The 16,362-nt window shown below is 50.9% G+C and overlaps 1 protein-coding gene across 1 annotated transcript in view; it reads right to left on the reverse strand.

Moving 5' to 3' along the window:
- Positions 1 to 276: 276 nt before the first annotated feature.
- Positions 277 to 16,362, reverse strand: part of RIMS3 (regulating synaptic membrane exocytosis 3) — a 45,149-nt gene continuing 29,063 nt past the window's right edge. Inside the window, exons 4-8 of the mRNA XM_012511004.2 lie at positions 15,620 to 15,761; positions 12,771 to 12,883; positions 8,900 to 9,001; positions 8,439 to 8,578; positions 277 to 6,358 (exon numbers count right to left, since the gene is read on the reverse strand). Coding sequence (XP_012366458.1) covers positions 6,146 to 6,358; positions 8,439 to 8,578; positions 8,900 to 9,001; positions 12,771 to 12,883; positions 15,620 to 15,761 — 710 coding nt within the window. The 3' untranslated portion in view covers positions 277 to 6,145. The remainder of the gene's footprint in view (positions 6,359 to 8,438; positions 8,579 to 8,899; positions 9,002 to 12,770; positions 12,884 to 15,619; positions 15,762 to 16,362) is intronic.

The following is a 16,362-nucleotide window of genomic DNA, read 5'->3' on the forward strand; positions in this document are numbered from 1 at the left end:
TTTGAGGGCCTGGAAGCAGAGGGCCTGGGAGACAGAGCCAGGAAGCTGCCTGGACCTGTCAGATTTCATGGCTCAAGAACATTGCTGTGACCATAGAGTTCCCAAACAGGAGTTAGAGGCCCAGGCCATATCTTTCATGCTTTTTTCTGAAATGTACTGCTCTCTCCTGCCTCTTAACCAAGGCATCCTCCTCCTCCTCCTCCTCTTTTTAGCCACCTGGAACCCTGTTTTCTTCCTCCTAGAATGAAGAACCATCTATAGAAAGCAACACATGAAACCATTTTCAAACTGACTTTAATCATGTTTTGCTGCCCAAATACTGTACATGCAGAAGCCATGTGAAGAATTTTCTCCTCAAGGGAATTGGCAAGAACGTACAAAACAGCCGGCAGTCCCTCCCAGCTGTGCACCTGCCACCCGGGAACCACAACAAGTTAGGAAAGATGCTGCACATAGAAAATGTATAGAGCACAGATATAAAAGGCTAATTGCTTCTTATCTAAACAGTGTGCTTGTCAGTCCCTATCAGCTGTCTCTCTCTTTGCAGGATGCATTTGGAAAGTCTAAAAAAAGGGGTTCTTGCCTTCTGTGAGTTTACATGCTAAAGGAGTTGGTTGAGTTATCAGGCCCACTCTTCCTAAGGAAGCAGCTGCCCCACCTTCTGAGATGATGTCTGGTTAAAGACATTCTGGAGGGAGGAGTGGTCTTAAGAAGCAAACTACTTTGAAGGGAGATAAGTTCCCTCTCTCCTCCATCAGAGAACATTTCCTTTAGAATTCTCAGATCTTCAACTCTCCTGCTGATGTCATCCCAGAAGCAGAAATGAGGAAAGACGCAGCCTCATCTGCTGGTGGGGACACTGACCTACTCAGGATGTAGCTGAGGTTGTGACATCACATCAGCACCTTGAAAATTGTCCATTGTAGACGACCCTTAATTATGTCTCATCATTACACAAGAATAAAAGAAGGAGGACAAACCACGAAGAGAGGAAAGCAGAGTCTGTTAGGATTCCCAGAGTTCTTGTCTGAGGCAGCATCTGGGTGTGGACCAGATGAGGGCCTGCACCCAGCCTGGGCATCAGAGGCTGGAGGAAACCAGCCCTTGGAGACAGGAACCAGGTGCACCAGGCTTGCAACCCTCATGTGCTCCGGATCAGAGACTTTTAATCAAAACCGGGAGGGAACCATGGGGAGAGCAACTAATGCTCCGATTTTGCAGATGAGGAAGTTGAGGCCCAGAAAAGTGAGGAGCCCAAGGTCACAGTTTCTGGCAAAACTGCACAGAACAGCCTTTGATTCCCTGTAGCCAGCTGTCCCTGTCCAGATCACTGGCTAATGGGGTGGATGCTCAGTTGCCCCTGGAATTCCCAAGCCCCATTCTGTTAGCCAAGCTGACTGGAACCCAGGCTCAGGGACCCTTCCTGGCATCATTGTGAACTCCTTGGGAGGCCCAAGGCCCTGTCCTTACTGGCCAAGTTTCCAGCCAGAGCCCTGGAAGGGTTTCCCAAAGCAGAAACACTCATGCTTTTCAACAAGCACCTGCCCGAAGCCAGTCTAGGCCCCTGAGAGAATGCAACTTTCTCTCACTGATGTGGCTTCCCTCACAGGCACAGCCATGCTGGGCCCACACAAGCCCAAGCTCAGGGTTCAGGGGGAGGGGAGGGAGGGAAAGTTGCTTTGCTACATGGAAAGATTAAGCCCTTTATCAGAGAACAAGGTCCCACCATCGGGCATGCCAACATCTGAGCCACGTTTGTGCAACTCAGCTATCAGAGTTGGTGCCCAAGGAGGCCAAGTTGCTCTCTTTGGCATCACTGACATTGCTCTGAGATGCTCAGGCACGCTTTTGAAAGAACCCTTTCCCAGCCAGACCAGGCCAGTCCAGCCCCCATCAGGCCTCACCTGATTGTGTGGGCTTCCCCTGCTCTTCAATCATGCTTGTTTTGTTTTGCCCCAACCTCTTCTGACATGAATGAAAAGGTTGAGGGAGAAGGCAGGGGGGATGTGTCCACATTTTCATCTCCTCCCTGACTACTCAGTGAAAGACAGTCCGGTAGAAGCAGCAGCATTTTAAAGAATCTCTTTACGTGTCAGGATACTGGAGAAGAAAACTCTGAGGAGTGGAAGAGAAAGGTAGGAGGAGGCAGGGAAGCAGGGCTCTTCTTTTCCATCTCCCTGCAGCCACTGCAGAAGCACTACTGGACAACCTTCTGGCCCTGAATGATGTGCCATCTCTCCAGCCAGGTGGAGGGCAACTCATCTACAACATCAAGCAAAGGCAGCAATTTCTTGCAGAGTTTGCACAGTGCTAGAGGCAACCAGAGAGACACAAAAGAGGGCATCACTAAAGCCCCATTGCTTTCTGGGCTGAGGAAGATGGGGAATATGAGGTATTAGGAGGGCTGGAACCCCAGGGGAAGAGGAGCTCAGCATCTCCTGGGCAGCAGGGCATGGAAGAGGGGCCCTGGTTGCATGTCAGGGCTCCTGGTAACGTAGGCTAAGATTGTGCTACATTTCATTTCCAAAGAAGTCCCCTTGGAGGTCTTTATTGTCTTTAAAAATGGAGGCTTCTGCTCTCCTCAAGGCTGGCAGTAACGAAGAGACCAGGCATGCTTCCCTGGTGGGTGACATGACCATGGGAGGACTGGCTTGACCTCAGTGTTCTAACCGGCAGTGATTCCACAGGGGACGAGCTCTATGGGTGGCCTTTCTTGGAGCTCCTGGGTTCTGCCTCAGCCCCCATGAAATGCTGGCATTGCCTGGGACTTGCTGCATCCCAAGAGCCTCCTAAGTGTTCCTTTCCTAGTAGAATTGGGTGGTAGAAGAAACCAGATGGGGAGTCATTTTGGAGATGGTTCTTCCCTGAAGGATCAAGTTCCCCTTGTCAAACCAAGACTTGGCTCCATTTACTGGAGTCTTTTTCATACCAAAGACCCATTGCAGGGAAAAGGAGTCTACGAAGAAAGTGGGACAGAATGAACAGAGCAGAAATACAAAGACAGACGCTCTGAGTCATCCATCACTGTCCCTGCCCACAACCCAACATCACTGCAGGGCCACTCCTGTCTCTGCCATATGCACGGTGAACCTCGCCTGACCAGAGGAGGTGGAATGACAAAGAGCTCCATTCCTGTAACCACTGCAGGGTTTCATCTGGGCGAGGGGGCATTTGGAGCCAGGACACTGAACATGGCAGTGAGTTGGCCCCAGGGTGGGAGACTTCTGGAGGGATCAAGTTCCTTCCTTCCCCACCACCCCTCCTCAAACAGCAGATGCTCCCCCACCCCAGCAAACAACCAGGAGTTACACTTGTGCATCCTCCTCTTCTGGGACAGGCTAGCTCCAGAGTGGCTTTTCAGACAAGCCCCTGTATCCAGGATGCTGAGAAACAGACCCTTAAGTGCAGCCATACTGCATCACACAGATGTGTCAGCCCCACACAACTTTACCCTCATGGGGTAAAATCCAGGTGGGGATGAGTAACTTATTTGGTGCAAAGGGTTAAAAGAATAATTCCCCAAGGTCAATTTGGGGAGGAAATTACCTTCTTTTAGAGAGATGGAATAGTGGAGCTGGCAGCTGGGGATTGTAGACAGGTCAGTCCAAGTTACCAGCACATCAGACCCCTCCTCCAGCTAGAACCTCCCCCGTGCTAACCCTTCCCCAGAGGCAAGGGGCACCACGGCCTGGAACCCCCCAGTGGCAGGCCTCTCTGCAGGCAGCTCCCCACCAGAGGAATGAGGGTATGGGTAGCCCCCATTTCCTGGGGTGACTGCTGGTCTGGGTATCACCACTCAGTGCTACATCTGCAAACATCTATACTATCCTGTGGGTCACTAACAACCTTATCATCCCAAAGGTGTAGAGTATTTTCACACCACCCTGACAGTGACTGCTCTAGGGGTGAATATATCATAAACAGGAGATTCAAATACCCTTTTGCAAGGGAGTTTCCTTCTTGATCCCCCACTAGGGTCGAGGAGGACAGAGCCCTTTGTCCATTTCTAAGAACTTGACGAATGCAATGGGCCTGGGGAGAGCATTTCCGCCTAAAAAGAAAACTCAGCCCAGTGGCCTCCTCCCCATCTCTATGCACCCAGTGGTCCCTTTCTCTGATAATATAAGAAGAGAGGCTCAGGCAGAGACAGGAGCCTGGGAGCTAACTCTGTTCATTTCCTTCCTGCCCTTACCCACTTCTTGTCCTGTGGGCAGGCCAGGTGGGGTTCTGGCTTCTTCCCCTATCTTTCTTGGGAGGTGTTATAGGACTCTGGCTTCAACATAACGCAGAACCATGCCAGCCAAGGAGGCCCTTTGGGCTGAGATGACCTATCCGCAAGGCGCCACTGCCTCCATGCCCCTCCGACTTTGGTTATGAATGGAGGCCCCAAGTCATTCAGACCCCAAGACCTTTCTACTGCTACCCCAGGTAGCGCACCCCTGCCTCAGGTGCTGGGGCCACAGCCATTTCAGCACCCAGGCATCATGCCTGGGGAGAGGTGGAAAGAGCGCCTTCCCCACACCTCCACTGTCCTGCTGCTTGCTTCCCTACCAGATACAAACCCAAGGGCTGCTCTGTCCATCTCCTGAGCAACCTCTCGCCTTTCACCCTAGAGCTGAGGAGGGACAGGGACAGGTCTGGGCATTCCTGAGTCAGACTTCAGGATTCCCACGGGACAGATTTCACAGGGTCTAGTTCAGGAACTGGTCCCCACCAACAGGGCCCAGTTGTCAAATCAAGTCAGGGTTTGAGTGGCTGTGAGAAGCTCCAACCAGACACGGGTGAGAAAGCAAGCAGAGGCAGGTGGGTGCCTGGAGCAGATGGCTCTGCAGAGGGCAGCAGTGGGGCACAGGAAAGCAGGAAAGCCCGGGGTGGGGTAAGTATTGCTTAGACAGAGCTGGTGATGGTGGCAGACGAGAGTCCAGAGCCAGGCTGCTGGAGCCCAGCTAAGTCTGAGCTCCCAGACAGGGACCCTGGTCTGGAAATGCACAAAAACTGGAGCCCCAAATGAACAACTTCATGCAGCGAATCCCCAAATGTCAGATGGGATCCTCAACAGTGGCAGGGAACAAGTCAGCCTCAGCCCTCCTTATTCCAGCAAACAGCCCTACCCACAGCACTTCCTTACCCACCACCAGGTGGTAAGTCATGCCCACCAGGAATGAGCCCCGAGGGGGTCAGGGCCACCCTCAGGGCCTCAGGAGGACTGTCTGCTTTAGCAGATAACATGCCCTCTGTGGCTGCCTGCCCAGGCCCACTGGCAGAGCTCCTTCGGCATGGTGGAGTGGGGAGGCTTGAAGAGACAGGAGATGAAGAAAAAATGCTAAGGGGGCACCTGGCCAGGAACCCTGGAATCAAGACCTCGTGCTTCACTGGAAGAAGGAGGAGGTTCCAGCCTCACAGAGAAAGTCATTTCTAAGCCCTCAGCCCCCTGGGTACCCTCTGCCTCCCCAGGGCCCTGGTCAGGGAGCTAGGTGGGCATGCTACATGCTGCAGAACGCATTCAGTGGCAAGAAGAGCTGCCGGAGCAGCTCTGGTGGGGTGGGGTTCCCAGAGGGCCCTCAGTGTGGCCAGCTGCAGTGGATGCTACATTTCTCAGAAAACAGCGGCAGAGCCAGGAGAGTCAAGAGTGGAACAAAAGACAAGACAGAAAACAAAGCAGAGACCACCAGGAGCAGGCACAGGTGAAGAACACACAGGCTCTGCCCCAGGCCAGGACCAGGAGCCAGCACAGGTGAAGAACACACAGGCTCTGCCCCAGGCCAGGACCAGGCAGCACCGACCAGTGGCCGCGTGCCCCACCTCCACCCCTGGAGACTCCTCAGGGTGAGTCGTGTCCACACAACACTCCTTTGGGTTTCTTTTCAACAAGATACAAAGAGACATGGAGACATTTCAGCCCATATCATCACCAGAAGTGACTATACCCAGACAAATGAACAGATAGAACGTGGTCACGTACACACACACACACACACACACACACACACTACAGTCTCCACTGCCAGCTGGGATGAGCCCAGTAGCCAACAGGCATGCAGCAAGACAAGGGATCCAGAAAGACACGAAGACTATGTACAGGGGAGGACATGGGGCCAGCAGGCGCCCCTCCCCACACCACCATCCTGGCCTCTTCCTGACATCCTTAAGAGCATGAGGGGCTGGTGGCACTCTCCAGGGAAGACTGGGACAGGCGCCTGGTGAGGGATCCGAGTGTGGAGTCTGCCACTGAGGAGGTGGGGAAGAGTTTGTACCAGCCGGCGACCGTGGCGCTGAGGTCCAGCTCGTCCAGCATGATCTGGGCCATGCCCATGAAGCACTTGTGGTCCATGCGGCCATAGTCTCCCCAGACGATCACCTGCCAGGAAGAAGAGAGGGAGGGAGTGAGCCACCTCCCTGACTCCAGGACTGTGCAGCAGGCCCAGGAACCTACAAGTTTCAGCAGGGCACAGATGGAGCAGAGGAAGCCAGAACTCAGACTGATTTCACACAATAATTTACTGAGCACTTGAGGTGTGTTAGATACGATCCTATGGATTTTACCTAGATTCTTTCTTTCAATTGTTATAACAAGCCACGCAGGTAGGGGCACTCTGCATGATTATTTCCACGGAGGAAACCGTAGCTCAGAAAGGTTAATCAGCTAACCTAAAGTTGCACAGTAACTTGTGGCAGAGCTTGGATTAGGACCTGGGTGTGTGACTCCAGAGCCTCCCAGCATTTCAGATAACAGCCTTCCCCAGGAAGGGGCAAACTGAGAGTTCAGTACTTGGCCATAGCTCTAGCTGTGCTGCTGGCTTGCCGTGGGACTTGTGTAAGTTCCGTGCCCTCACTGGACCTCAGTGTTTCCAGCCACACCACTGGGAGATTTTTTGAGACGGAGTCTCACTCTGTTGCCCAGGCTGGAGTGCAGTGGTGCAATCTCAGCTCACTGCAAGCTCCACCTCCTGGGTTCACGCCATTCTCCTGCCTCAGCCTCCCGAGTAGCTGGGACTACAGGTGCCTGCCACCACGCCCGGCTAATTTTTTGTACTTTTAGTAGAGATGGGGTTTCACCATGTTAGCCAGGATGGTCTTGATCTCCTGACCTCGTGATCCACCCACCGTGGCCTCCCAAAGTGCTGGGATTACAGGCGTGAGCCACCGCGCCCGGCCGTTTTTCCTTTTCTAAGCAAACACCAAAGATTATTCTTTCCACTCCCCAAAGCCTAGGGTTCCGCAGTTCTTTTTTTATTTTTAATTTTTAAGAGACAGGATCTTGCTCTGTCACCCAGGATGGAGTGCATCAGCATAATCATAGCTCACTGCAGCCTTGACCTCCCGGGCTCAAACAATCCTCCCGCCTCAGCACCTCGAGTAGCTGGGATTACTGGCACGTGCCACCATGACCAGCTAATTTTTTTTTTTTTCATTTTTTAGAGATGGGATCTTGCTATGTTGCCAGGCTGGTCTCAAACTCTTGGACTCAAGTGATCCTCCTGCCTCAGCCTCCCGAGTCCCTGGGATTATGGGTGTGAGCCACCATGTCTGGCTCTGCAGTTTAAATTTGCAACTCCAAGACCCCTTGCCACAGAACCATCTCAGCCCAGATGAACAGCCCTAGATGAGAAGTTGGATGGCCCAGACAGCCCCTGGCTCTAGCCTCTTCTCGCTCACCTTCATGGCCTCAGGCAAGATCAACAGCCACCACCATGACTGTTAATACTTAGTGAGTAGCTGTTTATGTGGCAGGCCCTATGTAAGGCTCCCTACATGCAATCCTCTGTTTAATCGTCACGTCTACCCGTGGCTAATGAGTGCTGAGCTGGAATCTGAACCTAGGACTGAGCCCAGAGACTGATCCACCACTGTGCTTTATCCCCACATGACCTCAGGTTCTTCGTCTATGAAATGAGCGTGAAGATCCCTCCCTCCCAGGACTGTTGAGAAGGGCTAACAATACCAACTGTGCAGAAGGCCTTTGTTGCTCTCAAGTAACTGGGATGACAGTCACCTGGTCTGGGCTCACCCCAAGCAAGTGACTTCATCTGTAAGAGACTCTGTTTCCATAAAGTGAAGACAATCACACCTACTCCACAGGATCATCTGCAGGATGAAATGAGGTCGTGTTTGGAAAGCACCTAACACAAGCCTTGGCACTGAACCGATGTGCAATGAACATTAGCACTAGGGGAAGGAGGAGGCAGTGGTCACATGTGTCCTGGTTCTACCTACCAGCTGTGCAACCTGGGGAGCAATTTGGTTAAGCCCAAAACCTTGGTTTCCTTATGAATCAACTGGGGACAATAATACCTCACAGGGTTGTGAAAGTAAATGAGTAACGCAAATTAATGCACCTACCACAGCACCTGGCACAGGATGAATCATAAATGAAAAACTTTAAATTACAATTTCCAGTCTGTGAGTCCACCCTGCCCTACTCGCCCTGTGACACCCACCTGCAGCACCTTGCCCTGCGGTCCCTCGTCAAAGAGCAGAGCCTGCTGGTACAGGGGATCACAGGTCTTCTTGGTCATCTTTGTCTTTTTCTTGGCCAAGCAGGCCCCATTCTCCAGCAGGTAAACCTTGATATAGGTGGCTAACGGAGGAGAGAATGTATGACAGGGAGGGGTCCAGGACAGACAGCTACGGCCTGCCCATCCCCTAACTGCCAGGTGATCTTGGAGGTGAGCAGGATGTGTGGAATAAGCCAGCCAGTGGACAGCAGGCAGAAGAGGTGACTCAAGTACTGACTCCCCCATCCTCCCTTACTCCCCGCCTTAGTCACTGGCCTTCCAGGCAAGCTGTGACTCCACTGTAAGGAATCCCGATTTAGGCCATCGGGAGCTGAGGTCCTGCTAGACCCAGAGCTCGGCTCTATGCCCCTCTCTGTCAGGACCCCATTTCCAAAATCCCTCACCTGGGAGGGATTTGGAGCCTGGTTTGGGGGTCAGGCCCCGAGCTTCAATCACTTCCACCTCCAGCTGGCCGCTCCTGTCCATGATGGCAATGTGCACGTCTCCTGAAAGGAAGAAGAGGGTGAGTCCAGGCAGCACCGGACCAAGGGGCAGGCCAGCCAGCTGCTGTACTGAATGCCAGCCTGTGGAGGAGGCTACATCTTCACTAGAAAGGGAACAAGACGGCACCAACCACATGGGCCAAAACCGCTCTCAGAAGACCACTTTGAAGCAGCTGAGGGACCCTTTGATAGGTCCTTTGGGGTGGGTTGGGGTAGGGGCATGACCTTCAGGGGCATGACTGGGTAACAACAGATGGCTGCCAAACCCCCATTTGTGTCTGGCTAAGTGGGAGGCTTCTGTTTTACTGAGCAGAATAGCAAACTTGAGGACAGAGCTTCCTGTGTCAGGAAGACAGGGGAGGCTGTGGGCTCAGTGGCTGTTCTTCACCTCCCCATACATCTGTGTCAAAAGAACATCTGTTTGAGGCCGGGCGCAGTGGCTCACACCTGTAATCCCAACATTTTGGGAGGCAGAGGCGGGTGGATCATGAGGTCAGGAGATCAAGACCATTCTGGCTAACACAGTGAAACTCCATCTCTACTAAAAATACAAAAAATTAGCCAGGCATGGTGGTGTGCACCTGTAGCCCCAGCTACTTGGGAGGCTGAGGCAGGAGAATCACTTGAACCCAGCAGGCGGAGGTTGTAGTGGGCCAAGATTGCACCACTGCACTCGGGTCTGGGTGATGAGGAAGACTCCGTCTCAAAAAAGAAAAGAAAAGAAAAGAAAAGAAAAGAAAAGAAAAGAAAAGAAAAGAAAAGAAAAGAAAAGAAAAGAAAAGAAAAGAAAAGAAAAGAAAAGAAAAGAAAAGAAAAGAAAAGAAAAGAAACATCTGTTTGAAAAGGCGCTGAGCTAAAAACCTGCCCAGGACACGAGGCACTACCAGACAACAAGGGCCTGCTACTGCATTACCAGTGGAGGGAGGGAAGACCAGCAGACTTTCTGGGTGTGGATGGCTGAGAAATCTTCACTGTACTCCTATAGAATGGATTATCCAGCCGGGGCGAGGTCTGCGTGTGGAGTTATGTCAGTTACCTGATTTCTAGGAACTCTTAGCTTTGTTCAACATTGGTTGACAGAATTTGGAATTATGTAGTAGTCAGTCACTCAGAACAAAGTGAAGTCCTTTACAGGGGCGCAGAATCATAAGCCTGGTCCACAAGAATCAAATGGGCCAGACTTTGAATTCAGTCACCCATTTTGAGATTATCTGAGCCATCATGCAATTGTTTGTATTTGTGTACTACGGAAGATGGGGATTTACTAATTTCAAGAGACCTCCTGGAATTCATCCACCTCCATCCAGCTATTCCTGACCTCCTTGTGAGGAAGGGAGAAGGGAAGGTCTTGGGAATTAATCTCCATTAACATCACTAACGAGGTGAACAAGGCAAACCTGTCCTTCCCTGGTCTGACACCAGGGGGTACCACACACGAATGGTCCTGGCTGCCATGGCACATTAGCCTTGTGGAAGTGGCTGGCTCCTCTCACTGCTGCCCAGCCTGTGGCTGGGTCTAGGGCTGGGAAAAGCAGGCTCCCCAGACCCTTAAGAGACTGAAAGCAAGGGTCCAGCCCTAGAATTGGATTTGGCTAATTCCCAGCCCTTGCTTTCAGCTGACCCTCGCCCTCTGAGGGTCCCCATCGACTTCTGTTCCAGCAGGCAGGAGCTCCTGGGCAGGAGCTTTTGAGGGCATTGCAGTGGAAGGAGTCCTGGCCTGGAGCTCCACTGCATGACTCACAGCAGGACACTGCACTCGGCTTCCCCATTTGCTGGGAGGGTCAAAGGTTGAGCACTGTCCTGATGGGGGCTGAGTGGGGACATGTGGGTCAGGTGCTGCTCAGGTCAGACTGATGGGAAAGGAGTGGAGGTGTGGAGGCACCTCTGGAGGAGCTATCCTGGGGAGGAGCTGCTGGAAGCCAACACAGCCAACACCTAAGAGAGGGAGGGGGCAGGGAGGTTCTGTCTGAGAGCTCATGAAATGGGCCAGACTGAAGCTAACAGGACCAAGTGTAGGCTTCAGGAAGTACCATCATCTCTCGGTATTCATGGGGGATTGGCTCCAGAACCCTACCCCGCCCCCACCCAGGGATACCAAAATCCTTGGATGCTCCAGTCGCCAATATAAAATGGCAGCTAGGAGGCCAAGGCAGTCCGATTGCCTGAGCTCAGGAGTTCAAGACCAGCCTGGGCAACATGGTGAAACCCTGTCTCTACTAAAATACAAAGAAAAAAATAAGCCAGGTGTGGCAGTGTGTGCCTGTAGTTCCAGCTACTTGGGAGGCTGAGGCAGAAGAATTGCTTGGACCTGGGAGGCAGAAGTTGCAGTGAGCTGAGACTGTGCCACTGCACTCCAGCCTGGTGACAGAGCGAGGCTCCGTCTCTAAATAAATAAATAAATAAATGGCAGCCAGGCACAGTGGCTTATGCCTGTAATCCTGGTACTTTGGGAGGCTGAGGTGGATGAGGTCAGGAGTTTGAGACTAGCCTGGCCAAAGGCTAGTAGTAGAGAAACCCCATCTCTACTACAAATACAAAAATAAGCCAGACATGGTGGCACATGCCTGTAATCTCAGCTACTCAGGAGGCTGAGGCAGGAGAATCACTTGAACCTGGGAGGTGGAGGTAGGTTATGGTGAACCAAGATCACGCCAGTGCACTCCAGCCTGGACAACAGAGTGAGACTCCATCTCGAAAATAAAATAAAATAAAATAATAAAAATAGCATAGTGTTTGCATATAACTCCCATATGCCTTATTTTATTTAGTTTTTGAGACAGGGTCTCACTATGTTGCCTAGGCTGGCCTCAAACTCCTGGGCTCAAGCAATCCTCCAGCCTCAGCCTCCTGAGTAGCTGGGACTACAGGCACAGGCCACCTCAACCAGCTTCTTCCATGTACTTTCAATCATCTCTGGATTACACTGGTGTGCCGCATAATGACATTTCAGTCAACAATGCATCATATACATGACAGTGGGCCCGTAAGATTATAGTGGAGAATATATAGAAACCTGATATATGGTACTTGATATTGGCATTGCAGATCAAATAGGGGAAATGATTGATATTCAGTAATGGTGCTAGGATATATGGTTTTCCATATGAAAAAATACATATCAATTTAAACATACATATATATATATACACATACACATACACACCATCTAGGGTTGTGTAAGTACACTCTGTGATGTTCACACACTGAAAACGACTGTACTTATAATACCTAACACAATATGCCTACATATCACTTCATTTGCATGGATTCAGGGTAGTACTCGGCATACAGCAAATCAAGTTTTGCTTTTTGCAACTTTGTGGAATTTTTTTTCCCCGAATATTTTCTATCCAAGGTTGGTTGAATCCACAAACACAGAACCCATGGATACAGAGGGCCAACTATACTTCCTAGCTGCAAGGAAAAGCGATAAGAAAATTACTAAAGAGCCTCTAGGTGCCAGGCGCTCGCTGTTGGGTGTAACAAGTCAAATAAGCCACAGTTCCTACGCATTAAATTGAAATACCTCATGCAAAGCATCTAATAGGAGCTCAGTAAAGTATTGTTAGAGCATAGAACGCAAGTGGGTATTATTATTCCCATTTTAAAGATGAGGAGACTGAAGTTCAAAGAAGGGAAGTGACTTGCTTAAGATCACAGAATTGGTGATAGAATAAACTCTATGATGGCCAATGCAGGGCCCCCACTGAGCTCACCCTTCCTGTCGCATGGTCACAATTACCCCACTCAACCTCCCCTTAATAAGACTCACCCATGGGTGGTGTTGCCAGTGTCTGTCGCCCCACAATCTGAGCTGGTCCCAGACCATCCAGGAAATCGCTGAACTGGCTTTCAGCCCCCAGCCGGGTAGTGGGGAAGATGAACCTGCAGGAGGAGGCAGAGGGATGCGTGAGGGGGTCAGGGCAACCTAAGGATGAAAGTATAGCTGGCAGGCTGCCATGCTCTGCCCCTGGGGCCCTGGGCACTTCCCTCTGTGCCTCAGCTTCTCCTCTAGACAGTATGATTGCACTACTCTGGGAAAGGACAAACAGAACTGTTCATTTCTGCATACTGAAGAAAAATACTTTGATGTCACTTGATAAAATAAACTAATAACAATACATAATGATGCTATTTAATCCTTAAGGTCCAGGGACTTCTGAAGTGACCCTTACAAGGCAGGGCTTGCTGGACACCTGTGTCCTCACCAGGGCATGTCAATGCTAAGAACCAGAGACATAGGTCAGAAATTTCAATGACCGGAACAAGTTACAAGAACTGAGGTTTGAGTTGACTGCAAGTTTGAAATCCAAGTCAAACATGAGGTGGTGCCCAGAACAGCAGCTAAGACCAAAACAACACAATTACAGGGTTGAGGTGAATGGCAAGTGATGGTGGTTGGTGGCTGTTCCATGACTGTGTGGGGGTCTAGAAACAGTAACAAGAAAAGCTGACAGTGGTTGACAACTGGCCAGGTGCCAATGGTACATTAAAAATTCCACATGTGTTATATCATTTAATCCTTACAACCACTCTGTGTGGTAGGAGCTATTATCCAATCTTACAGATGAGAAAACAGAGGCTCCAAAAGGTAAAATTGCATTGCCTGCAAAACAAAGCTCATGGGGTTTTATATGTTGAGGATTAGGGCAGGTGAAAAGTTCCAGACAAACAGAAAACACTAAATGATAGTTCCAGTTGCTGCTGTTGTTATCATCAAGGGAAAAGTGCTACTTCTCTCTTGTGCTCCAGTCTAGATGTTCTAGGTGTGGCCAGCTGAGAAAGGACAGATGAGGGAGGGTTGGCCCTGCCAACCCTCAGGGGCTATGATAGAACAAAGTTCTAAGATCTCCTAGAAAGGCCCAGGCTCCTGGCTGCAGAGACAAAAGGCTGTCCAAGGAAGAATCTCCTACTAGATAGTTTGGCTTGAGTCCCCCTTGGCTAGCGGCCGGCAGGGAGGGAAAAGTAGGCTGTGTATACTTGTCAGAGAGAGCCTGTGTCTCTCCCTGACTAGGCCCAGCCTCCACCCCACAGGGAGGGGCTTCAAGGCCCCACTTTTATTGGCCATGGTCAACAACAGCCTAGTATCACATTCTTAGGACAATGATATCTGAGAAGGTTAAATAAAGAAACTTAGACTCTCAAGGTCACAGAATTTTAGGAGCTGGATATAGTGTGGAGACTGTGAACAAAGGTCATGGAATCAAATGGCCTTAATTCCAATTCTGATTCCATCACCACTTAATAGCTGTGACCTTGGGTAAGGTGCCCCACCCTCTTCCTCTCCCTGTTTCTCCACTTGTAAAATGGAGGTAATGGTAATACCCACAACCCTCAGGGTTGCTCTAAGTGTTAAATGATCCCTGTTAGTTCGGGCGCGGTGGCTCATGCCTGTAATCCCAGCACTTTGGGAGGCTGAGGTGGGCGAATCACCTGAGATTGGGAGTTCGAGACCAGCCTGACCAACATGGAGAAACCCCATCTCTACTAAAAATCCAAAATTAGCCGGGCGTGGTGGTGCATGCCTGTAATCACAACTAGTCAGGAGGCTGAGGCAGGAGAATCGCTTGAACCCGGGAGGTGGAGGTTGCGGTGAGCTGAGATTGCGCCACTGCACTCCAGTGTGGGCAACAAGAGCAAAACTCCATCTCAAAAAAACAAAAAACAAAACAAAAAAAACCAATGATCACTGTTCCTGGTCTGATCACAGCTGGCAGATCCCAGTGTAAGAATCACCTATCTGAGATGCCCAGGCATGCTCTGCACCTGGGAAGATGTAATAAATGCTTGAGAGTACTCGCATTCATGGAAGTAGGTGCAGCAGTGAGACACACGATCACTGAATCTCAAATGAGGGAGCCACAGAATCCTAAGCCTGGAAGTCACTAGGCCTTGAAGCAGAAGCAGAAAATCTTAGTCATACAACTATAATTTCACAGACTTAGAAGAGATCTGTGGGAATATCTAACCCAGTGACTTTCAGATTTTTTAATGCAACCTACATGTAAGAAAGGAGATTTAACATCATGACCCAGGACAGACCTGTGTGCATCTATACATAAAAAATAGAAACAAAAGTTCACGAGGCAATTTATCCTTACTTCATAAGATATGCCTATTTCTTTTTCTAATGCTGGTTTTGACCTACTAAACCTATTTTATTTCCTGTCTATGAATCACCATCCATGGTTTGAAAAACACTGATCTAGTCCAATCTCCTTCCCTCAGCCCTAAGCAAGCCTCCTTGAGAATCCACTCATCTGGACCACAACAATGGTTTTAGATTTAAAAGGATTTTAGGGCCACATTTTCCTTTCCACTCTTTCCTCTGGAGCAGGGCAGTGTGTGCATGGTGGGAGGTGGGAGGTAAGGGTCCCTTCCTGAAACATACAGAAGGAACTGATAGCTCCTGGGTATCTGGATATTCCAATGGGAGCAATGGAAGACCTGAGGTCCAGGCACAGAGTGTTGAGGGGAGGGGTATGAAGGAAGGCAGAGACACAGAGGACCCAGACATTTTAGCTGGAAACAAAACAGGGAGGCTTTCCCACCCTGCCCAGTGGCTCTGTGACTGGAGGACCGAGGAGGAGGGAGGGGACCAGAGTGCGGGGCTGCACGCACGTGCCGTCGGAGCTGTTGCTGTTGGTGCTCCCATCAGTGGACTCCCGGCTGCCCTGGCGTGTGACCCGGCTCCGCATCTCCACCGCGATGCCCGTCTCCGTGCTCCGGCGGATGTTGCTGCGCAGCTTCTTGGTGGCCCCTTCTGTGACCCCCCCCACCCCAAGCACAGAGAGGGAACAAGGTCAGATTATGAATGGGGCTTCTCTAAGAGTCCTGCCAAAGTCACTCTCTTGGCATGGGGGGTTGATGGGGAGGATGAGCAGGGCTCTGACTGGAGGCAGGGGCATGGCTGAGCTGACCTCAGAGCTGGTCTGCAGCCTGACACCTGGCCCTGCTCAGGGCAGTGACACTGACAGAGCAGACTAGAAAGATGGCTGCAGGCAGAGTCATGATGGCGCCACCAGGCAGAGCCGCAGATCCGTAGCTGGGGCCCTCGCCTCACCCTCATCAGGCTCCCCTGACGCCCAGCTTCCCACTCGATTTCAGCCCTTGCCCCTTGCCCCAAAGGTTAAGTGTGCCTCCTCCCACTCTCTTCTGGAAAGTTCATCTTCTCTGTGATTCTCAGACTGACTTTCCCTCTCTCAGGCACCCTCAGACCCTATCACACCCAGACCTCACAACTCACCTCTGATACCTCTGGAGGCTCTATAGGAAAGTCCCCATGGGAAGCCTCGCCACTCTCAAACAAACCCACCTTCTCTAGGTGGGGCTGGACATGGAGAGGACGTGTGTGGAGAGCTGGA

The sequence above is a fragment of the Nomascus leucogenys genome, chromosome 12 (genome assembly GCF_006542625.1).
Source record: "Nomascus leucogenys isolate Asia chromosome 12, Asia_NLE_v1, whole genome shotgun sequence".
Lineage (NCBI taxonomy): Eukaryota > Metazoa > Chordata > Mammalia > Primates > Hylobatidae > Nomascus > Nomascus leucogenys.